This window comes from Periplaneta americana, chromosome 2 (genome assembly GCF_040183065.1).
Source record: "Periplaneta americana isolate PAMFEO1 chromosome 2, P.americana_PAMFEO1_priV1, whole genome shotgun sequence".
Taxonomy (NCBI): Eukaryota; Metazoa; Arthropoda; class Insecta; order Blattodea; family Blattidae; genus Periplaneta; species Periplaneta americana.
This window is the reverse complement of record NC_091118.1, coordinates 109,380,119-109,406,268: the sequence shown is the minus strand read 5'-3', so window position 1 is coordinate 109,406,268 and position 26,150 is coordinate 109,380,119. Positions and strand designations below refer to the sequence as shown.

Here is a 26,150-nt window from a genome sequence, read left to right as displayed (position 1 = left end):
TTGATCTGTCGTGCATATCGAAGTACCACAATTCTGGCTTCTACACTTCATCCTCTGATGCACCACTTCTTTTAGTATCCCGAATACGACGCACTTCTTTCCTGAACGGGTGCCCGAATACTATAAACCTTTGTTTCATAACGCGCTGCAAATCAACATCAGGAATTTTCTTTCACGTGAATTGTACAAGCAGGGTGCGAATTACGGGGGGATGGGGAAATTTCCCCCTTTTGTTGGAAAGGTATCCCCCTCTCATAAATTCATATTAACATCTCTGCCAGGGATAATTTGTATCCCTCTCACAAAATATAATTGTTTTAATACGAGTATGCTTTATAAAGTAGGTAAGCGAAGAAAATAATAGTCTATTGATGTATTATCACCACCGGCAAGCTGACAACAATCAGTAACTTAGGAATTACACTTTTATCTTAAGCCTGCTCGTGGTTATAATTAGTATTATAATTATCAAGATGCAAGACAAGCAACTCAGTGCGACCAAGCGTTGAGCCGTATCAAATGAGGATAATACTGCCCTCCCAAGCCAAAAGGCCGTATCTCAAAACTTGAATATTTTTCAGTATTAAGGATTTAGTGAATGATCAAAGCGCGCCTACTTTTAAAGTTAATTTATTGGAATTTTCAGCGTATTCATTATTGAAATATATTCAAAATATATAGAATACAATTTTTAGGCTAATTAGCTTTCATTTTTATGGACAATTTGAGATACGCCTAATTTGCTAAGTATTAATATTAATTGTTGAAGATACTGATATGCTTAGCAAATTAGGCGTATCTCATATTGTACATAAAAAAAACAGTAAATGAAATTAATTCTGTTTTATTTTATTAATTATTTTTATTATTTTAATAAATTACAACACATACTGCATAGCAGTATTGTAAAAAATACTGCAATCTAAGACAAATATTATCTAGAAATTAGTGAAGAGACAGCAATTTATTTACCAATCATTCTGTTAATAGTCTATATTAATGGTACAAAGGTACAACATTGAAGTTGAAAATAAATGTTTGATTATATTTACTAAGGTACACAGTTCACAAAACACTTCTACGTAAATTACTGAGGTAAATAAATTAACTAAAAAAATAACAAAACACTGAAAAGTTAGTTAATATCAAATAATTGATACTTGGACATAATAAAATTTTAGTCGTCATTTACTGGAAGATTCACCCAAAATGTCAGTCTGTTTTTCCTTATTCCACCCAAATTACGAATTATGGCACTCTTTTTTTAAGCAGGGAATCCAAGAGGTTTTCGTTGCTGCTCAGGACGTGGTAACTGTTCCTTCCTTCAGTTTATTTTTCCAGTCAGGAAATTTATGTTGAATGATGTACCATCAAAGTCATTTTTGTACTGCATACTGTATGATCCTCTGGAAACCGATATTTCAACCATATCATGCAGACAGGTTCAATTTATATTGTGATGAGTAGTCAGACCAAATGAAAAAAAATATTGAAGCTCCACTGGCAGTACCTCAGTCTGGTAAGATGCTGATTTTACTGCATCTTCAAAGTCTGCAAAATCATATACTTTATAACCACATCTTTTCACTGACTGTTCCACTTTGTGATGAAAGGATCAGAAGGCATAAACGAATGGCCTGGTTCAAAATGTCTTATCAAAATTTCATTAGTACTTGATTTGAATTAACAATGTAAATCGAAAATGAAAAGAATGTCCAATTTTTGTTCTGGACCGTGCAGTTGTCCAACCATAGAGTAATTTTGAACAATCTCTCTTGTACTTGAAAAAATTGTAGAAAGTGCTTACTATTTCTTCTTTGCTCCTTTTAAAGAGAGCCTCGTGCCGGACAGCTGCAAACGGCTTGCACATTTTTTGTTTTGTTTTGTTTCCCCCCCCCCCCCCCCCAACAGGAACGAAGCTCTCATGTAGACAGTCATACACTTGTGAATAAAGCTATCTTAAATGTGTCCAGTCTTGGCATCAAGATTACTTTTTGAAGATCTGCATAATAAATTATTTTGTTAACCTCTTCAATTTTTTCAGCATCTTCTCTGTATTTGGCCCGAGATTTTGATGCTCTTTCATTATGTTTTCCACATTTTACAAGTTTAAAAATTAGTGTCCAAATTTTCCTTTGTGTGGCTATTATTATGCACATTGAAGATTTCACAGTTTATCAAAAGATATGAACATTTGTAATTAACATTCTAAGTAATAAAATCATGGTGCATGGCAGTCAGAGTTATATCACTTGGTAAATAAAGACGATTAGGTGCATGTTCCCTCAGGTAATGTACTAATGTGATATGGTAGGATTAAATGAATGTATGTGTCTACGAATAATTTCATTGTCCATTTCGTTGTCTCTAAAATATTTGTGCTTATGAACTATCAGTCCAATAGTGATGAAAATAGGCTATATATTATTTTACTTACATGGTGATTATAATGGCGTTTCTAAAATAAGGTTGAGTAGAATCAATATTCTGCGTCTTGACTACATAACAACTAACAAGCAAATGAAAATCGTGACATGTTTTCAATAATAAGCTAGAAAAATTGATCGGAGCACACCTTGTATATTAATTTTCATGATCAACAATGAATTAATTATAAGAACTATGTTTAAAGTATGGGAAATGAGCATTCAGGTAGTGGCGATTTCATTGCTGAGAACGGATTAAAACACGAAGGATTTGTTACTAATGCAGTTAAGTCTAATTTGACTAGAATGGCAAATAGGAAATACTAAGCGAAAAGAACGTATGTCTGAGAAACGGCCTTTTTGCTTAGAAAAATGAACTTCCGCCAAATTCGCTTAGGAATTCATATTAATTTTGAGATACGGCTTTCATTAAATCACATTTTAAAGGCACAATTGATTGAGAAACGGCTATTTTCTTTAGGAAATAGATATATTAGCATCTGAACTATCCAATTATTTCAAAAACTGATTTTCAGAAAATCCTTGAGATACGCCCTTTTGGCTTGGGAGGGCAGAATAATAATTGTATATATGGCATTCTCTATCTAGGATTCTGTCCCCCTCTCATCAGAAATCTTAATTCACACCCTGTGTACAAGTACATCCTAGTCCTAATTTCGCTTTAGCTTGTTGGAATAATCTGCGCTGTGAATCTTCCACAAAATCGGTAATCAGCTGTGCTTTTCCAAAAAAAAAAAAAAATTGTCAGAAAGGCAGGACTTATGAACATTTCGTTCACCATGGAACCAACATGATTCCTGCATTTGTAGTGGCAACACAAAGCAAATCACATAATCAGTCTGCGAGTTTTTATACACGAATCCGGTTCCGGACTCACCACTAACTTAACTTCTGAGCCAAAAGCGAGACAGCGGTAAGCCGAGCATCACCCAAGGAACTGATAATCCCAGCTACACCGGCCAAATTCGGCTCGTCACATCCCATCCACACGCGAATTTGGCTCAATGGAACCCAAGCCGAGTCGGACCCGCAAGCTGGACTCGTACGTGGATGGACATCTATAGAAGCCTACTCCACTCATGTACAAATTAAAAAAAACACATTACTATGATGTTTCGAGGTACATATGATATTTCCGTGCAGGAATTCTGGATTACCATATGGTGAAGTAGGGTAGAGCGGAGAAAAATTCTCCGGCACCGGGACTCGAACCCGGGTTTTCAGATCTACGTGCTGACGCTGTATCCGCTAAGCCACACCGGATTCTAGTTCCGATGACGGATTGAATCCTTTTCAGTTTAAGTTCTTCCTCTCTGTTCCCCTTTAGTGGCCTACCCTCAAGTACTGTGTCACAGAATATGTGACAGTGGCACAATGTCCAATACAATTTCATAGGGTCCATAGGGATGAATATATAGGGTGATTCGTAATTATGTACTATAAAGTATTGCAGGTTATTCTATACACCAGGACAAACATATTTTGCATTGTTATCAAAATATGACAACATTGCGTTATTTCAGAGTTAGTGTACCAATTACCCGCGGCTAAAATCGGAATTGACAGTCGATGTTGTTTTGTGGTTAAAAAGAGATGTATTGATAGTTGGTCATGTATGGTGATGTTTTGTTGATTCACGATGTTGAGTATTGTAACTGAGATTAGTGTTATTTTTACTTTACTGAATTGCATAGCATAACAGTTGGCACTAATATAGAAAAGGGGAACCATACACAAACAGTGAAATGACCGATATAATTTGATTTACGGTGAAGTAAGAAACAATTTTCCTGCTGCTTGCATCTACGCTGAACGTTTTCCTGCCCGAAGACACCAAACTCCAAAAACATTTGTAGCAGTGGAACGTCGCCCGATCGCTTTGTACCTGTGATGAACAATGCCGGTAGATCGCGAAGTCTCAGGACTGCTGCTGCTGCTGAAGAAAACGTTCTGCGTTCTGTAGCCCGTTCACCAGGCACAAGTACACGGCGATTAGCTGTACGTCATCACGTCTCAGAAGTCAGTGTGGAGAATTGTACAGAGGCATTACTCTACCCATACCATCTACAACCTATGCAAGAATTTCTAGGCGAGGTTGATTTTGAACATCGGAGGATGTTCTGCAAATGGTTACTTCATGAAAATACATCTCTTTTTAACCACAAAACAACACCGGCTGTTAGTGCCCATTTTAGCCACGGTTAATTGGTAGACTAGCTTTGAAATAACGCAGTGTTGTCGTATCTTGATAACAATGCAGTATCGGCTATACGTTTATACGACAAAATAGGCCTAATGTTTGTTTTTGTATGTAGAATACTCTGCAATGCTCATCCTGTATAAACAAAAAAAGTCCCTAGCATTAACCTGCAGGCTACTTGGAACGCAAGGGAAATGTTTACAAGTGTACAGGTCTCTTGGTCAAGCTCTATATAGGTATATGATTCTCGAATTTGAAGAAATTCAGACATTTATAAAATCATATCCAGATGTCATGATAATGCACTACTGCTCAGTGATTTCTAAATATATTTTTATGTTATGAATATCAATAAAAAAATATTGATTCTCAGGATGAAAAGAATCCGGGTTATGTACCATCCTACCTACAGCTCTGACCTGGTACCCAGTGATTTCCATATCTTCGGATTGTTGAAGAAGCACATGGGTGGTAAGCGATTCAACATCGATACGGCTATCCACCAAGCCGTCTAACTCAGATTTCTTCTATGCCGACATCGATGCCTTGATCTACCGTTGGAACAAGTAAGTGTTTTGACAAGCATGGTGACTATGTTGAAAAGTAATGCGTACCAGTGCCCTACTATTGTGTATCAGTATATCTGCCCGTAAAGTAAATTTGTCTATGAGAGCTCTTGTTACCTTATTTTTTAAGCACCTTCGTAATTAAGTGTACGATTGGACTTTATTGCTGAGTATTGCTTATTCTTGGTGGCTGATCATTTGTGCGAGTTGTTTAAATCCTGCTTTTCTGCGACAAAGAAGCGATTAGTTTGAAATTACCAGGGGTGTGGTCGTGCCAGGACGGGCCAGAGGGCCGCTGCCCCGGTACTTCTGCAACCTGGAAGCGTCATGCTTCTTTATTTCTACTTTTAAAATAATAATTCTCTTACTTGTTCTTATTCAATTATGTATTTTATAAATATGGATTAGTGGTAAATAGCAGCGGATTAATAATAATAATAATAATAATAATAATAATAATAATAATAATAATATCTACATACAGTTGAAATACCCTATTCTTTTCTACACTCTCCTTTGTCAGTCGACCATGATTCTGGAAATGTTTACGGTCAGTTTACTGTGATTGTGATTCTAATTACTGAGTGATTTCAATAGGTTAAACTGAAAGCTCATGTTCCGATGATGTCATTCAGCGTAAATTAATATTTAAATCGTCTTGAAAAATGAGATTATTAATTGTAAGAAAAACAACTATAAAATATATAGGCCTATATATATATATATATATATATATATATATATATATATATATATATTCGAAATAATTAAGTACATATCGATACTGTAAATTTTTTGACGTATTGTATTGCATAAAGAAGTATGTACTACTGTCCATGAAAGTCAAAATCAGACTGCCCCCATATTTAAGCAATATGTGCAATTGGTGAAAAATAAAGTAGGCCTAATTATTAGGCCTACTGCTTCAATAAAACAAAACTCATAATATGAACAAACATGCACAGATACATGCAATATCACATCACAAAATATACAGTGTAAATAAAGCAAGTCAGTCCACACCCGTGGAGTAACAGTTAGCGCGTCTGGCCGCGAAACCAGGTGGCCCGGGTTCGATTCCCGGTCGGGACAAGTTACCTGGTTGAGGTTTTTCCCGGGGTTTTCCTTCAACCCAAATGCTGGGTAACTTTCGGTGCTGGACCCCGGACTCATTTCACCGGCATTATCACCTTCATCTCATTCAGACGCTAAATAACCTAAGATGTTGATAAAGCGTCGTAAAATAACCTACTAAAAAAATCGGGACACTTCGGAAATAGTTACTCTTCGTATTAGCACAAAGACCCAAGTCAGAAAAGTAGTGCTGACAAAACGATGGCTCATATTAATATATCCGAGACAATGATTCCAAATAACTTAGAAATATGGGAATAATAAATTGTCTGGTCAGAATTGGTCTTCCAAGATTTTCTCCCTTGTGTTTGTTAATGGCCACTGTCCTTTAATCAGTGTGGTCAACATTATTCTCGCACTCTGAAAACTGTTTATAAAATATTACATTTGAATCTAGCATTTATGGAACATAGCTCCGGATTAATTAAAGCATTTGGTTATTATATGAGGGAGTGGACCAAGTCCACCTGGAATAGTTCTGAGATATTCAGTCAAGTTCCTGGCTCACGCTTAGCAACCTTCACCTTCCATAGGAAATGCTGCCCTTTGTGGAGTAACAAATGAGTTACGGACTTGTTTATTATGGCAATGAATAAATCTAAAGGTACGGTCACACGTTGCTACTTTTGCTGCGCAACTTTTGTACTACAGCTGCAAAAGTTGCGTGTCGTGTTCCCACGTAAGCTACTTTTCGTGCTGCGCAACCCGAATGTTGCAAAAGTTGCAGTTGGACGTGACGAGTCTGTTCACACACAAGGTGCTACTTTTGCAGCCGCAGTCTTCCTGCAGGTTTCCAGCCCCTCAATATATATTTTGTGGTTATGTTCGCATTATTATGAAACTCATGCGATAGCTTATTTATCTATTATTTGCTTTTCTGTTCTAACTAGTATTCAGAAATTAGCATTATTTTTACTATAAAGCTATTAAAACGCCCATATACTTAAATGATGACCAACAGTATATTCACGAAATCAATGTTGGCAACCCTCCTGTTTGAAATTGCGCTACGAAAAATTAAAAAAATGAATTATATCGTCAGCAAATATACTCAGATTGTGTTGTACTTTTAGTAAATGTTACAAATAATTTATTTTCATCACATCTAACATTAAAATATATCCAAACAATAAAAGTATCATTGGCACATTTGGGTGACAACACTGATCGTAACCGCAGCAAAAGTTTCAACAAAACCGATATCAAAAATGCTGCGGCTGCAACCCTGAGAATCCTGTTCACACGTCGCTACTTCTAAGCTGCGCGCAGCATGAAAAAGTAGCGGGCAGCAAGTTCGGCAGCCGCTACTTTTCGGGTTGCACCGTTGTTCATACATTGCAGTACGAGAGTTGCGCAGTTTTTTGTCCTACAGCTCTGCAAAAGTAGCGACGTGTGACCGTACCTTGAGTTTTCTTCATCCGAGATTGTATTAATCCACAAACTGATCACTGGTGGACTTGGTCCACTCTGGTTGTGAGCCCCTCATATACAAGGTGGTGCATAAGTAGGTACACTGCTCCGTCGATATAGGAAACATTCAATTTCACCCACTTAAATGTAACACATGAAGCAAGTCCCTTGCAGTCGGCAAGCTGTAGGGTATGAAAATCGAGGAATGTTATGGACAGGAAAACATCAATCATACAGGAGTGAGTATTTAAGAGTTGTTAATTAATTATAAAATGTGAATTTGATACAACGTTAATATAAATTAATGTTATTTTCTATAAAATAGTGATAAATAAGTAAATAAATAAATAAATAAATAAATAAATAAATAAATAAATAAATAAATATTACATTAAGCTCTCGAGTAGTATCCTTAATATTTGCACCGTTTTCTAAGCGTTGAATAATATTTACGTTGTCAAAAATACTTAGGCGTGAATGTTTTGTGACATGATGTCTTACCTGTATGCGTGAGCTTAGATTCTCGTCACAACACAACACAATGTACTGTTTTCTGCTTTCTTTAAGACTCAAACGCATTATACGTCGGCGGAGCAGTGTTACAGTAACTATCACAGTCTAGTATATACAGTCACGAAGCTTGAGGGTACTAGGAACAATAGATTGTGCAGGTACTATTTCGCATTGTCTAATGAGGCGATATTAGCGATCCTAGTGGTCAGCAACTATCTATGGATGCATATTTACTACATATTGAGCTTCGTGACTGTATATACTAGACTGTGGTTTTATTAAGTACAAATTTAATGAGGATTACAATCGATAACGGATCGATCGCTCAGGTAGTTAAATTGATGTCGATTTTCGATTGACGACATTGATGGTAACTACAAGTGGTACTATGTAATCCTCATTTGTACTTAATAAAATTGTATTGTATTACTGTATACCCATTTATGTACCCCCCCCCATATAATCGCGATTAAATGATCCAGGTTTTCATACACGAGGGAATTTTCTTTTGTTCTCATTTATATGTGGACTAGGTTGAATTTCAGCATATTGTTATATCATACGAGGCGCATCCAGAAAATAAAGTTTCCCGATTTTTACTCCTTGAAAGTAAACGTAATTAGCCGTGTCAATTGTGCATGCGTAACAGATCTATGACGTATCAATCATATGCCAACCGGGCAGGTCCCGCCTGGTGCCAGTAGCGTGGCAGCAGTGGTCCGAAATGGAAGCTCTTATTCCTTCTCCCGCCGCCTGCGAGGTTCGGTCGGTGATAAAGTTCTTTAATGCACAAAGCATTGCGCCAATTGAAATTCACGGCAGCTCTGTCAGGTCTATGGGCTGAACATCATGAGTAAGCAGATGGTGCGTCGGTGGTGTAGGCAGTTTTCCGAAGGTCGTCAAAGTGTCCATGATGAAAAGCGCAGTGGGCGACCGTCCCTCATCAATGATGATCGTGTTGAGCTGGTGCGGCAGTGCATCATGTAGAACCGTCGCTTCACGATTACGGAGCTGAGTAGCCATTTTCCGCAGATATCGCGATCCTTGTTGCATGAGATTGTCACTAAGTACCTGCTGTTCAAAAAAGTGTGTGGCAGGTGGGTGCCGAAAAACCTGACACCCGAACACAAAATGCAGAGACTTGGATTTCGCACTTCACCCCGGAAACCAAGCAATGCATTGGGGGCATAGTGGATCTCTGGTCAGGACGAAATTCAAACAGACGCTGTCGGTACGGAAAGTGATGTGCACGGTGTTCTGGGACAGGAAGGGCATTCTGCTCATTAACTTCCTTCCAAGAGGTGAAACAGTGAACGCTGACCGTTACTGTGAAACACTGCGAAAATTGCGACGTGCCATTCAAAACAAGAGGCGTGGAATGCTTACTGCAGGTGTTGTGCTCTTCCATGACAATGCTCGTCCACATACGGCTCGGCGCACAGCAGCTGTTTTGACAGAATTTGGCTGGGAGTTGTTTGATCCCCCACCCTACAGTCCTAATCTTGCTCCCAGCGATTTTCACGTTTTCTTTCACCTCAAGAAATTCCTGTCCTCCGGTGAGCGTTTTGGCAACGACGAAGACCTGAAGACGTCTGTCACACGCTGGTTCCATTCACAGGCGGCAGAGTTCTACGACAGAGGGATACAAAAGTTGATCCCACGATACGACAAGTGTCTCAATTCTGATGGTGGCTATGTTGAAAATTGCTGAAACATTGCTGTACCTGTTGCCAATAAATGTTTTCCTGAAAGTGTGTGTGTTTTTTTTTAAATAGGGAAACTTACTTCCTGGATGCGCCTCGTACATATTATTTCCTTTTATTTTTCTACACTATTCTTGTTATTCTTCGTGTGCATAAAATATTAAAAGACAATTCATTCACCAAACTTCAACGATGCCAATAAGAAATTATTACATTCGAGTATTAAAATATTCGCTTTTCGTTTTCGTAAATCTTGTTTTTAATTCAAGAAAAAGACTGTATAATATTGTATTGTATGCTTCGAACATAAAATAGATATAAGGGACAAGGCTTGCTGGGTAGTGGCACCAGAGTTCGATCAGCTAAACTAGGGCAGAAGCGATATTGGATATTATGTCTAATGGAATAACTTATGAGTGTTTTGGATTGATTTTGGCACAAAAGAAAAGAGAAATACCGATAATATTTCGTAGGTGGTTACACTTGATGCATATTGATAACTTCACTGCAATGTATTAAAGCTCGATAACGTTATTTAATGAATGTTTATTTCGGAAAATTTCAATACGTGTACGATTTCCTCACTGCCAGCAATTTATCTTAAAAAAGAGAGCAGAAATGTCTGTGTTTGTCGAATGCTCATCATTATTCTCACGAATTAAAATACAGAAAAACAAATAGGCCTAGGCGTACCTCAAGTTACCAAATTACATTATTTGTTTCGTGTTCCTGTTTCAATTTTGCAATCGAATCTTCAATAGGTCTCAAGTTATTTCAACAAAGTAACGTCTTCTTCTTCTTCTTCTTCTTCTTCTTCTTCTTCTTCTTCTTCTTCTTCAGTCCCTTCTGCTGCTAAGCGTCGGGTTCGCCCGTCTCCGTCCATTTCATCCATTTTTCCCGGTCTCTACACATTCTCTTCATCTCTACCATTGTTTTTCCTTTCTGTTGGTCTATTCTTTCTATTGTATCCTCCCATTTAATCCTGGTCTTCCTCTTCTCTTTCTTCCTTCTACTCTCATTTCCATCACCTGTTTAACCTTCCTTTCCTCTCCCATACGATATATATGCCCAAACCTTTTCAACTGCCTTCCATTAATCACCTCTATTAATGCTTATCTCATTTTAACTCCTTCTCTTATCCTGTCATTCCTTATCCTATCTCTTCTGGTCTTTCCTACAGTTCTTCTAAAATATTTCATTTCCACTGCTGTTAATTTACTTCGATGTTTATCTAAGAGTGGTGAGCTTTCGGTACTATATTGTATTATAGGTTTAATTATATATATATATATATATATATATATATATATATATATATATATATCTGTATTTTTGTCTTAGTGGTTATTTCTTTTTTCCCCAACTATTGTATTACTTATTTGATAGTATGCTGATGTTGCTTTCTTTGCCCTGTTCAGTACTTCTTGATCTACTCTTCCATCACTAGTTATTATTGTTCCTAAATATTTAAAACTTTCCACTCTCTCCAGGTTTTGTCCTTCACATTCAATGTTAAATTCTGTTTCCTGTCTATCTTCCTTGGAGATCCACATTACTTTACTCTTGTTGACATTAATCTGCATCCCTTTTCTCATAAACTCTTCGTTCCATTCCATCAGCATGTGTTGTAGCCTTTCAGGTGTTCAACAAAGTAACTACAGTGTCCTATTGTAGAAACGGTAAAGTCATGTAATTGCGCTCGCTCGCTCCCCCCTCCCGGCTATGCGTCTATGAGTTGAACTGAAACAGTCATCTAGGACCTAGGTGAAACTAGCGTTGAAGTAGTTCCCGTGATTTCGGAAGTGAAAATCGTTTAATTTAGAAGGCATCTTTTTTTTTTTTTTTTGTGGATGTGCAGTTGATCGAATATGCAAGGCATAACAAACGCCTAAACTAACCAAACCTAACCTAACCTGTCACAGATTCGAATATCCAAGCTGTATAAACTGAGTATTCAGCGTTAGTTTAGCCGAAAATTGAATTACAGTACCACTAATTTTCAAAACTATGTCAAGAAAATGGCATGGAAGTATTGATCAATGATCCAGAAATTTAGGCGTCGGAGTATCCTTTATTTCCTTGTCACACTCAGCCAGTTGAGAGGTGCACGAAGCTTGTGACTTAAGCTTCCAGTTCCACTATGTGTAAAAAACATAGATGATTTATAAGGACGAGCAGTTTTACTCAGGTTTGAAATAAAATCAGAATACAATGTATAAAAATAAACAAAGTATTAGGCCTATACTGTTGTGTTTATTCCAGTTTAAATATCCAATTTATGTGAAATAACGTAGAAATATTATTTTCCTCTGGTTTTTATGTACATGATTATTGTGTCATGACTTCATTGGTAAGTTTTCATTTTAACAATAGCCTATTATTATAATTTTATACTGTATTTAGTTATAAGGCTATTGTGAGGATTTAATTATAATTTACAAGACATCCATGTTTCATTGTTACCTACGTATAATTACCGAGGAAATTTTAAAACTCTGAAGCATAATGGCTTAACATTTTTCGTTACATTTTTTTTCAAACATTCCTTTATGCGAAAGAACGAAAAACCACGTTCCTTCCGCTTACTCTTTGTGTAAGTAACTGTCAGTCTGTGATCTTTTCCTTTTTGTGGGATTACACAATTATATTTTTTTTATTAATCTGTAAATTAAAGTATTGTTATATAAAGACACGGTAGGCCTCTATTCTAGTTTTACTAGTAAATAAACTTACCGAACTTAGGAAGAATTTCTAAAATACAAAAGGTTGGATAAAAAGTAATGGCAACAGTTCGATATTTCTGACATGGTTTTATTCACAGGGGTACAACATTTACGTACTTTCAATATAGTCGCCCTCTTATTTATCACCTTTTCCTAATTTGGAAGGCGGCGTACACCATCAGCGCGTCCATCTTTGTTGATGTTCCATATTGACCGCCCTATAGCACAGATAAGTTCATCTCTGGTATTGCACCGGGTCCCTCGCAGTGGTTCTCTCACTTTGACGAAGAGATCGTAATCGCATGGACTCATATCTGGTGAGTATGGTGAATGTTCCAGAATCTCCCATTGCCAGCGGCGCAAGAGGTCCTTACAGCAGCAGCGGTGTGACTTCTTGCATTGTCATGAAGAATGGTGGGGTTCTGTACCACCAAGTGTTGTCGTTTTCTCCTGAGAGCTGGACGAAGGTGGTGCTGCAGGAACCTGCAGTAGTAGTCCGCGTTTACAGTCTGCCTTGGAGGTACAGCGTGGTGCAGTATTACCCCATCAGTGTCATACGCCACAATGAACATCACCTTCACAGCATTTTGTGTAGGGCCCACTTTCTTTGGATGAGGAGAACCGGGATGCTTCCATTCATTTGATTGGCATTTCAAGTTTGGTTCATACGAGCGAGTCCAGGTTTCGTCCATAGCGACGATTCGTCCAAGAAAGTAGTCACCTTCCCTTTGGTACCGGTCCAACAAGGCTTTCCGGGAACGCTTTAACCCATCGTGCCACTGTGCGATATGGCAATGCTGCATCGCCACATGCTTCACGCAGTCCCTGAAAATATTCTTGTGCACTACGACCTCGTGCCATTTCAATTTTGATCCAGGTACGTTGCTCTAAAAAGTCTTCCGATGAAAGAAGCTTTTCTTTTTGAAAATATTGAAAATTTCATTCGAAATGCTACATCAAAGGAGAGACTTCCATCACTAGTCCCATAGTTTTGCATAGAGATATACTGTCCAACCTCAGTGTTAAACTTAGACATTTTATAAATGTGACAGGCTCATGTCAGTAGATTTACTGGCATGTAAAAGAACTCCTACGGGACAAAATTCCGGCACATCCGGCGACGCTGATATAATCACTGCAGTTGCGAGCGTCGTTAAATAAAACATAACATTTTTTTTCTTAGACATTTTATGACGACACCATCGACAGGTTTGCTGCTTTAAAAGATAGGAGGATTGACTTGGTGTGCAAGAAATTGGGTGAGTCCTGAAATAAATTAGTTTTCCTGTTTGCATGTGTTCTAGAACTAGTAAAATTGAACGTAGTTTACGGATAGTAGGCCTACTTATTACATTGGTAAAACTGTTCATGCATTTATTTATGTGAACAGCACTTCACCTTTTTTTTTTACGGCGAGCCGCTACTGCATGAAGGGTACTGTCAGACAAAGAAGTGCAAAGTACTGTCAAAAAATTGCCACGAATAAACATTTTTTTTAAAACAGTGTCCTTTATTGTGTCAATTCCTTTGTTTCAGTCTCAATACATTTTTCAGTACAGTAACTTCTAACTTCAATTTCCTTACAAGAACGTCGACAGTAAAAGTATCCCATATTTTCAGGAGACATTAATAGCAAGCTTATATTTAAGTTATTTCATGTTGTACTATAAAACAGGCCATTAAAACAAGACACTTGTTAATGAGGATCTACCAAAACTTTTGTTTTATCTTCATACATTCTAGGATATGGTGTCATTTTTGTAATCTTTGTAACAAATTGCATGTACGTACAGCATACTGTGTACGATTTGCCAGTCCACACCTGTGGAGTAACGGTCAGCGCGTCTGGCTGCGAAACCAGGTGGCCCGGGTTCGATTCCCGGTCGGGACAAGTTACCTGAGGTTTTTTCCGGGGTTTTCCCTCAACCCAATATGAGCAAATGCTGGGTAACTTTCGGTGCTGGACCCCGGACTCATTTCACCGGCATTAACACCTTCATCTCATTCAGACGCTAAATAACCTAAGATGTTGATAAAGCGTCGTAAAATAACCTACTTAAAAAAAAAAAAGATTTGCCAGAGATCAGCAGATCTGAGAGAACTATTATTTTGATGCCACGTTCATCTGGTGGAGTAGTATTACTTTAATGCTCGAAGATTGTATGTATTATTTTGTTTAAAACAGCACGAGCAGCTCTGACAATATAAACTAATGATCTTTGATAGATACTGAAGAAGGGATTGAGATCTCTGGTCGGAAATTCCCACAAAGTTATTAATATATTCCCATTGGCGAAAAATGTACATTGTTGCTTCTGACTAATTATCTTTATGCTAATCCAGCGCGATCTATAATGAAACTTACTACTGATCGAATATTGCGTAAATAGGTTAAGTCGATTGTTATCGACACAAATATCGAGATTAGTTTTGATAATTCATTCGATTGCATTGCAATGCATTATTTTCGGTATGGAAGGTGTGATGCGCGCTAAAGCCGAAAAGCAAGTAGAGTCGGGCATATATGTGTCCGAGATAACACCTAATGTAATGATTACTTATGTAACACTTACAAGCTAATATAAGCCAAACACAATTCGGGGTATATGAAACAAGGTAAGCAGTGTCGGTGCCGTGTGTAAAGTGTGGGTTGAAATCAGCATTGAGCACATTGTTTTTTAACTGCTTGCAGTAAGTAAATTTGAATCTAGGTGCTTATCATGTATTACGTAGTTTTTAAATATCAGTTCATATGAATTACCTGTCAGTGAGAAGCTTAGACTTCTAATTTCAGGAGACACAAAAATGTTTACGTACATAATGTTTTCCTTCGCCGTGATTTATAAGGAACAGCCTCCATACAATAATATTACTTCTGTAAGAATGCTACTTGCACTATTTAGTATTATTTTTTCATATCTTCATATAATAATATTCCCTTTTCATTTGCTACATTCGTGTGTCATACAATATAATTAAGAGATTGTATTAAGTTAATTTGGATAGTGAACACATTTTATGAGGAAAACAACATTTTATATTTTCAAACAGTGTTACTTAACGTATTAATTCCTTAATTTGTATTTCTGTCAGTGTAATTTACCTAATAGATTTCTTGTGAATTTTCTCAGTTGCAGGTTAGTTCGTAGTATCAAGCCTATAAGCTACTAGGCTGTAAGATTAATTTACAATTTTGTTGACACGTAGGTCTCTTATATTGAAGTAACACTCGTAATTTGTTAAGTTGATACGGAAAAAATGCCTAATCTTGTTTTTAACCTCAAAAGTCAGTACCAGTAGACCTAATATGTAAATAATTGTATTAACAATAAGCCTATTTAGAGCAGTTCATCTCTTTACATGTGATTTTAAAGCCAATAATTTTGTCTTAATTTTAAATAGTTTATATGATTAGGGATTCATAATGTAGACCTATAGCAGTTCATAATATTATGTAGGCCTATATTTATTTAAACGATTCTGGATTCATAAAATTGGCAGACGTTAATCTTTAGCCTTAAAGTGATATAAAACATAAAAGCTACTACTACTACTACTACCACTACCACTACCACCATCACCACTACCACTATTACCACCACCCCCATCACCACAAGGTGGTCAGATTTTCAAGTTCCAAAATCGGCACACCTTGCAAAATGGGGAGACTAAATGAATTGTAAACATTATGTGAGAAATATAGGCCTAAATACGGAATAAAAATAAACAATCACGATAAAAACTATATACATTGCTAATACATGAATAACATAAAAATACAAGAATAACGACTCCATTGGACTTTGACAAATTTCTTGCTGGACATTAAGTGCAATTTGTCCAGAATGAGATATTATAGGCCTACACATTAAAAATCGATTGCATATGTTGCATAAATCTGTGTGTGCTGAGATTTTGATTACAAATTCCATCTGGTCCTGTAGCTTTCATGACTTTCGTCTTGAGGATGGCTGCCACTATGCTTGTCAGCTGTATGCTGTATGGCGCTGGCTCTTTGATTTGGCATGAAGGGGTTAGGTTGCCTCTGTTGAAGAGAAGGAAGAAGTTCACTGCATGACAGTGCTGGCTGACTTACTTTTAGGAGCAAAAAAGGGATCTATGGCACCTCTTGAGCTTGGGCTTTTCCTTGTTCTTGTATGAAATTAGTTTCTTTGATCTTAGCGGGTTTTTTTATATAGCCTAGGTACTTTCTTTTTCTCTGCATAGAGATTTATATTTGCCTCAGAGATGTCTGTTCATGCTCTGTGCAGGAGTTTGATAGTTTCTTTTCTCTGTTCATAGCACTAAGTATCAAACCAAGTTTTGGCTGTCCTTTGCCTCTATGAAATGAGTGATGTGTTCGTGCATATGTAAAGGGACCACTTGACGGCTTTTAGTTTCAGGTATAATCTTAAAAAAAAAATTCAAACTGGTGAGTTTTTTTTATGCCTTTGGTATGATCACATCTTAAGCAATAAACTGTGTGAATGTTAAAAGCCCTGTGTCAACGGAATCACGCTCAGATCACTGTCTATATCTGAAACTAGAAGCCTTCAAATGGTCCCATTTCATATGCACGCACACATATATACTTGTATAATATTTTTCTATTCATTTCAGAGCAGAATGTATTTGGTTATTTTTAAGGAGTACAGAAGTTTCTTCAATTGCGTGTTTTCTAGTTTCCACTTGAGTTCCTTCCAGCTTTCTTGAGACTATGGGGAACTTTTTTTAGAGGTTTTCTTATAATGGCTGTTATGCAAGCTTATAGCATCAGGCTACTATATCACACAGTACGAAAACGTTAGTTACTTAGGCCAGTAGAGCCCAATCGCAAACTTGTGGCACTAACATGTGGAGTGGGGGTTTTTGTGTGTGCAGCCAACTGCATACTTATAGAGCATACTGTTTAAACACTCCTCCAGCAAGATTCTTGGACGAGTCCATGTAAGTGAATGCCAATTCGTCTTTTGTGCAGGTGCCACAAGTTTGCGATCGGACTCTAGCATGCTACATTACATATCCTGTCTCTGATGGGACAATTTCGTCTCGAACTGTCCGATACCGGACAAGACTGCCTTGGACGGTTTCGAACAGAATTTCGCCATGACGCTGACATACATAGCATGTTTTCCCATGCACTGACACCCAATTGTGATGTGATGACGACGAAATCGTAAGCTAGTAATCTATCATTTTATGTGTGTAGAAGAAGAAAATGATGCATATATTTTATAGAAGTTGTTCGATTCATCCTCTGAACCAAAAATTCATTTTATAAATACATCAATATCTTTTGCAACTTCTTTCCACAGTTTATCTACAGGTCCTTCTAATGTTGTTTTTTTCAATGTGTAATCAAAATGTGGGTGCCCTACATGTATACAAACAACACATCTATTTGCTCCAACATCCTCTTTAAATTAAATTGGAAAATACTTATAAATACAGTGTAAGAATATAGTTCTGTGACTTCATGGTAATTCTTGCAGTTTTTCATAAGCGAGCATTTTAAGTTCGAGCGACTGTATAAAATCATAGTAATGATGTTTCATAATAATGGGTTAGAGAGAAAAATAATATGAGTACATATGCACAATAAAGATACCGTCAGGATGCACAGTTTATCGTAAAATCGCATTTTTGCCATAGTTGAATACCTATATCACATTTTACCTTGGAACCACAGAATTATAGCTACCATTGAATATATCACATACTGGACATAGGCCTAGTCATATCCAATGACTGGGTCAGCAGACTTTACAACATGTGCAGAATGAAAAGTCTGATTGTGTTCTGTTAGCTGCTGAAACTTCAGGTTACAGCACCCTTTTGTTCGGGATGGTTCACTGTTTGCGAATTTCAGTGTTCGAGCTTCAATTTCAATTGTTAAATCCATGGCTGAAATGTACTCTTTTTTTCGATGGGTGTATAAGTACATGACACAAAAATTGGCTAAGCACTTTCACATTTAAAACTAAATTTTTTAAAGGTAGGTATGCATTTAAAAGTATTTCCTCTTAAGGAAAACTGAAAGAAATATTTTTATACAGCATTTCTGTTTTGTAAGGGATGAAAATTTAAAATTATCAGAACAGATATTACGTAAATCATTATCTTGTGAGTTTTTCTAAGAACTAAAGTAAACTATCATTAGTCGCATAATAGGGATTCTGATATGTCATATGTAAGTATGTTTTTCACATAAATAAATTGACTTGAAAGTGCTGAATTTGAACACAATTTGTTTAATACTTCAGAAGAAGGGTGTACAAAGATGGACTGACAGATGACATACCAAACATACTAACAGAAATAATATTTTAATGGCATTTTGTCTTCTGATAAGTTACAATTTCAGTTTTACTTGACTTTTTCGTCCTTATTTTATAGAGCATCATCATGTCATATGAAAATTACATATTATAAATTTAAATTGCCTGAACACTATACATTATATATTTAAAAACAAATTGTACAATATAAATTATGCTATATAAAAGGATTAAAATTGTGATTAAAATACATGTAGACTTATCTAATACCGTTCAAATTACGTAAAATAGGTCTACATTTTGATTGTTTTTGTCTTGGATGATATAAAATATTATGTGCTGACTTCTTCCTCTTCTGCCATCCGATTTTCCTTAAAATAGTATCATTTTTATTATCATCTTTTCTTTCAGAGCTGGCAATTCCCAGGCATCAGGTTGCCTTGGTGTCGAAAAAATTGAATCTGGCGCCTAAAATGTTCAATTGTGGCAGCAAAAATTCCATTCTGATATTAGTGCAATATAGCATTTATTTATTTAAATCTTCTCAATATTATCACCAGTAGTAATGAAGTATACATTGGTGGGTAATCTGCCCAAAGGCAGCTATATTCCTTAGGCAAGGCCCTGGGTATACAAGCCACAACCTGCCCTAGGTTTACTAGGCAGGAGTAGTACTGCAGTGGTTTGCCTATTGCCTTCTGCAGTATGGGAATGAAAGACATCACAGAACATCCAGTCCCGTGGTTGGAAGTTTAGTTCGTCCATTGCCCATGCCAGGAATCGAATCGCAGACCATTGGTTTGGGAAGCGCACACACTATCTGCATAATCACAGTGGCGGGCATGAAGTGTAGACTGTAATTAATAAAGAATTAATTTACTGACTTTTTACGGATATCAGTGATAAAACACAAAAAACCTGGTTACCCTAAGACAAACTTGACTTTTGAAGAAGAGGGAGAAATTTTGAAAGCTGCAATGGGTAAATGGTATGAATTCAGAGTAATTGGGCAGACGCTATTACATTATGATCTCCTTGAAAAGTTGTCTCTGTAAGTGAAAGGAAATTCATCAGCATTGTTTCAGTGTTACCAGTCATTTAGGGCCGTATTCATAGACATTTTTAGCACGGGTTTCCGGTGCAAAAAACCTGGTTACCCTAAGACAAACTTGACTTTTGAAGAAGAGGGAGAAATTTTGAAAGCTGCAATGGGTAAATGGTATGAATTCAGAGTAATTGGGCAGACGCTATTACATTATGATCTCCTTGAAAAGTTGTCTCTGTAAGTGAAAGGAAATTCATCAGCATTGTTTCAGTGTTACCAGTCATTTAGGGCCGTATTCATAGACATTTTTAGCACGGGTTTCCGGTGGATGATCAGTGTTTTTCGTATTCATAAACCAGTGTTAGCGATAGGATATGATTTGAATTCTGTACAAGTAACCAGTGGATAGCCGGGGCTAGCTTAGTACGCTCGTAGCGCGTGCTGCAAAATGTCTATGAATAGCACCCATAATGATTAACATGTATAGCCTCAGACTTAAATATTTCGATCCAATACGATTAGCAGAACACTGATTTTCAAGCAGAGGCATACAGACATTAAGAGAAAACAAAGGGAAGAAGGCTATGCTGTTAAACTTCCGAATGCTGCAAGATTAACCGAATTGCATTGTAGAGGGAAGCAAGTGAATTTTTTAATTATTTTGTGTCTGGTTCCTAAATTGTTGATTAATCTGTCTTTGTTCATCTTGATAACATATCCGACCCATAATCTTCTTGTTTTAATTACTTAGAATGTATCAGGTGATTTAAATTACTTATTAATGAGTTCAGTATTTCTTTGGTCGGTGGGAAAAGGCACATAAGTCAAAAAATAATAATTTTTCAGAAGAGACTTTCTTTTTAATTTACTCTTAACTAAATATAAGTATAATAATGAAAAAATAATTTTATTGGATAGTTAACATTAAATACCTTTAGATAAAAGTAACATATTATTATAAACTGACTGCTGAACAAAAGGTTCCAGACTAGGTCATTTCTTATTTCCTCAGTGTAGATTAAGTAAAAAATACATGTCGTTAATAGAATTTGTAAACAATGTTTCTCTATATTTTGTTTAAAAATAATTGACTTCATCATTATATCATTGCACACTGGCACATATTTATCCAATCTTTTCGTTAATTGCCATTTACATTAAATTTTTATTTATAATTAGATTAGATTTATTTATTTAACCTGGTAGAGATAAGGCCGTCAGGCCTTCTCTGCCCCTCTACCAGGGGATTACAACTATAACATGAACAATAAGATTACAATTAATATTAAATTTACAATTACAATTACAATAAAAATTAAAGTACGACAAGAATACCTGATTAATGAAAGCTAGACATTTTATCATAGAAGTTAAGAACAAAGAATATTTTTGTATTTACTAAATTACAAATTAAACCTACAATAACAAAATTCTATAGTGATGAAATTACCGGATATTGAGATATTTTGTGGTAGATTAAAAGAACTATTTACAAGAAACCATGTCTGAACGAGTCTCAATTACTGACCAAGTGCCTAGTAAGTTTGCGTTTGAATTGAATTTTATTTCGACAGTCCCTGATGCTAGCAGGTAACGAATTCCAGAGTCTTGGCAGGGCTATTGTGAAAGAGGATGAGTATGAGGAGGTGCGATGGGATGGTATTGTTAGTATTGTTTCATGGCGAGAGCGTGTGTTCAGATTATGGTGGGAAGAAAGGTAAGTGAAGCGAGACGACAGGTACGAAGGAATAGAAGAGTTCAAGATTTCGAAGAGAAAGAGAAGTGAATGTAAATTTCTTTTCTTATCTAGTTTAAGCCAACCTATTGCTTCTAGGGATGGGGTAATATGATCATATTTACGAACATTGCTTACAAAACGTACACACAAATTATGAGCACATTGAAGTTTCATTTTGTTGTCGCTGGAAAGGTCAGTCAGTAAAATGTCAGCATAGTCAAAATAGGGAAATACAAGGGTCTGCACAAGGGACTTTTTTAAGCAAGAGGGAAGATGAACATTTATCCTTTTTAGCACATGAATAATAGAATATACTTTTCTGCAGGTTTCTGTGATTTGCATGTCCCAGTTGAGATTATTATCCATGTGAATGCCAAGATTTTTTACCGAAGAACTGAAAGGGATATGCACTGTACTTACTTTAACGGGGGAAATGTCGAGTTGCTTTACAGCGTCGGTTTGCCGTTTGTGTCCTAATATGATTGCTTGTGTCTTTCCAGGATTGATATTAAGATGGAATTTCTTTGTCCATGTCACAATCGAGTCAATGTCTTTGTTCAATTTATCTATAGCGTCATTTATTCGATCTAAGCGGGAAGAGATGTAGCATTGAAGGTCGTCAGCATACAAGTGATAGTTACAATGCCTTACATGAGATGTAATATCACTGACATATATTGTGAACAACAATGGTCCGAGTACCGAACCCTGTGGTATACCTGATGTTATGTTAAGCCAGGAAGAGCTTCGATTCCCGGATACAACACATTGTTGTCTTTCCTGTAAGTAGGATTCGAACCAACTCACAGCAGTCTCTGACAAATGCAGATTTCTCAATTTATGGGTGAGCAGGTCGAAATTTACAGAGTTGAAAGCTTTGCTAAGGTCAAGAAGTGTTAGTATTGTTACTTTATTAGAGTCGATTGCTTCACGAATGTCTTCTGTCACTTTAAGTAGAGCAGTGCTTGTGTTGTGTCCAGCTCTGAAACCTGACTGATACTTGTCGAATTGGAAGGAAGTTTATTCTATGGTAAATTGGTGGGCTTACCCTCTGAAATCATCATTTATAATTTGTTAGCAGTGAGTGAATTTGGAGTCTTAATTAGCTGATTTGAGCAATGTAGGGCATGTTTTTACTTCACATAATCAGAAATTTAAATTAATTATCTGTGATAGCTCACAAACACATTGTGTGGATTTTAATAGTTCGCAACATATTGTGTGCATTGTAATGTGTTTCAAAGCTACCTATCTGTGAAGTGTTACACATTCGTGTAATGTTTTGTATTCACAGTGAATCATCATACATCACCAATCTGCCAAGTGGTGTTTAATTATTTTAGGTAGTTAACAAGCCATAATTTCAGCACTTCTTTGTTTGCCAGGTGACGGGAACACATTGGAGCCACAGTACTAACTCCAGTAACACAAGATGCCGCAAGTAAGTAGGCTTGATTTACTATGTGAAGTGGAGCTCATGGCGAAGTAAATTAATATTCCATGTATAGATTTCTCATTACGGAAAAATGTTTTATATAAACTATTTTTATTATCTATTCATTTACTTATTTGTATTTTCACTTTCCGGTTAAAAAATTAGCTGTTTTACTCTTCGTGAACCATACAGAAATTTAATGGCATCCAACACAAGCATGTAAGCTTATCAGACATGTAAACTTATCAGTTTAGGTCGTAAATTGGGACTAAAGTTTAAACTTTAAATTGTTATCTGACAGCAGTGTAGGTATTTCATTAGTAGCTTAATTTCTTTTAATAAATAAAAAAACGATTAGAATAAACAAGTTAATGACATTTAAAATTATTGCAGGCCTTCTTGTGTATATTAATTTATGTATTATGAAAATGTTCAACCTTTGAAGAAGTGTATTACCTTTTCATAAAGATATTGCGATACCGTAAAGTGGGGTAACTTTGAACAGTAATTTAGCGCCTTTCTAAATTAAATGCTGTGCCCTATTGCGAAAGAACTGAACTAGTTTATTGACAACTTAAACAGTTTTATCGCAGTTGGGTACAGCATTTAATTTAGAAAGGCGCTAAATTACTGTTCAAAGTCACCTCGGCATTCCAAGTCACCCCTCTTTGCGGTATATTATAATATAAAAAAAATAAATTGAAACATCATAATATAAAGACAGTCTGATTAGTTTAATATGTAGCTAGTCAGCAATGTATGCAATGGACGAGGAAAGGAACTGCCCACCCTACCCAATTATCTCCTGGCCTAGTTGTCTCATAAGTGGTGCCTCACAAGTGATACCAAGAAGGCACTACTTGTGAGGTTCAGACCTGTCTTCGGACAGTTGGCTAAATAACAATAATAATGACTTAATTTGGTTAAAAATATACCACACACATGGATATAACCAGGGAACGGATTTATATGGACTAAAAATATATGAAATATGTAAATATATATGTAGTTATTTTTACCAAAATATGGAATTAAATATGGATTTTTACCAAAATATGGAATTAAATATGGACTTAAAATTATAAAAAAAATGACTATGTACGTTAAATATTGGTACATTTTAATCAAACTAAACAAAAAATATAATGGACGTACCTTATCTTCCAATGTAGTTTCAACAAAACACAATTTTTATTGTCTGTTACCATAACAATAGGTTACAAACATTTCTTTCAAGTGCTGAAAAGTGAATCTTCTTCTATTGTCTCTGAGGATAGATTTATACTGACTAAAAGAGCGTTCGACATCACAAGAAGTAACTGGTACATAATTCAATTTCACAATGTCTGCTGGGGATAAGTCCAAGTTAATCTTCACTGTTGATTCACCACTCATCACAGCAACAACCTTTTGTAGTTCTTCATATCCAGGGTTTTTTGAAAGTACAGTGTCCACCTTAGCTCTTACTGCATCTGCAACTTTACCTCTACCACGATTCAGTTGTTCCACAGTACTATTTATAATTTCAAAACTTTCAGATAGTGAAAGGTGCCTATTTTGGAGACTTTTGAGCGTTTTTATGATGCATGAAAATGTATGCTGAATGTGAGCTAAGTCATTCTTCACACTTATGTCACAGGTAACTGTTTTCGCAGTATCAATTGAGACTGCATCTTCAGAGTCCAATGCAAGGAGAACATTGTTAATAGAGTCTATATGTTCGGCATAATATTCAACTGCTTCTAGCCATGTACCCCATCTAGTTAAAATTGGCTTTGGTGGCAATGGAATTTCAGGGTACATTTCTTTCAACACGTTAACTCTACTGGGAGCTTTGAGAAATACTTTTTTCACTGATGAAATCAACAAATCTACTTTAGGGAAATTGTCTCTGACCACTTCTGCCACACGATGAAATGCATGCGCCACACAAGTAAAATGAGTCAATTTAGGATATACAACAGATAATGCTTGTCCAGCTTTGACCATATAAGGGGCAGCATCGCTAATAAAGAATAACACATTATCGTACATAATACCCTTTGGCCACAGGATACCCATAGCTTCGTTGAACAGTTTAACTATAGTTTTGTTATTGCACTTTTCTAGAACATCACAATGTAAAAGAATTCGTTCAGAATATTGTTCACTTAACAAACCGATAACTACATTACCAACAAGTCTACCTTCTTTGTCGGGAGTCTCATCAATGGAAACCCAAATTGAACTATCTTTAATTTCATCTCTTATCTTCTGTATTGTCTCATCGTAGATGGATGGAGCATACGTCTTCCTAAGTGTTGACTCATCCGGGATTGTATGTTGAGTATATTTTTCAAGGAATTCCCTGAAGACCTTATTCTTTAGTTTGTAGAGAGGAATATCAGCAGAGATGAGAGAACGGCACAGGTCGATGTTAAACTCAGATCTTACATTCGATGTTGTTGGTTGTGTTAAAAACAATTGTCTCTGCTTGGAATTTAGTTGTTTGTTGGCCTGATGTTTACTAGTTGTAATGTGTTGTTGCACCAGGAACTTTTGTGTAGATGATACTGCACACTGACACAAATTACAAAATAATATTTTATTGTCAGTTGATAAACCATCTTCTTTAAATTCTGAAATGTAACTTGTTAGTTTTGATTTTAAATTGACTGAATGACGTACTTTTGGCATATTTACCGTCTTTATAGTATGATTTACAAAACTGAACCTATGTGTACTCTGACTGGCATTTAACTGTTGAGCTGCACAACTGAAGTCTGTTAAAAATTTTAAATTAAATTAATACAGTTTTGTAACTTACTTTCCCATTGTTGATAGGACTGCTAATTTTCAAATAACTCTGATGTTAAAGGGATTACTGAACATGTGTTTAAATCTCTATTGTTGAAATGTATTTTTAAAAGTTAATGGAATTTTGTTTTGTTTTATTGTTAAACCTAATATAATATGGAC

At 36.2% G+C, this 26,150-nt stretch overlaps 1 protein-coding gene across 5 annotated transcripts in view; it reads left to right on the top strand.

Moving 5' to 3' along the window:
- Positions 1–15,153: 15,153 nt before the first annotated feature.
- LOC138694493 (endoplasmic reticulum metallopeptidase 1-like) overlaps positions 15,154–26,150 on the top strand; it is a 145,811-nt gene continuing 134,814 nt past the window's right edge. For 4 of the 5 annotated variants that reach the window (XR_011330956.1, XM_069818261.1, XM_069818263.1 and 1 more), the window contains exons 1-2: positions 15,154–15,387; positions 23,143–23,198. Coding sequence is in view for 4 of the 5 variants with exons in the window: in XM_069818261.1 (XP_069674362.1) it covers positions 23,190–23,198 (9 nt within the window). In the remaining variant the exon portion in view is untranslated. The remainder of the gene's footprint in view (positions 15,388–23,142; positions 23,199–26,150) is intronic. The other variant, XM_069818260.1, reaches the window with a different exon arrangement.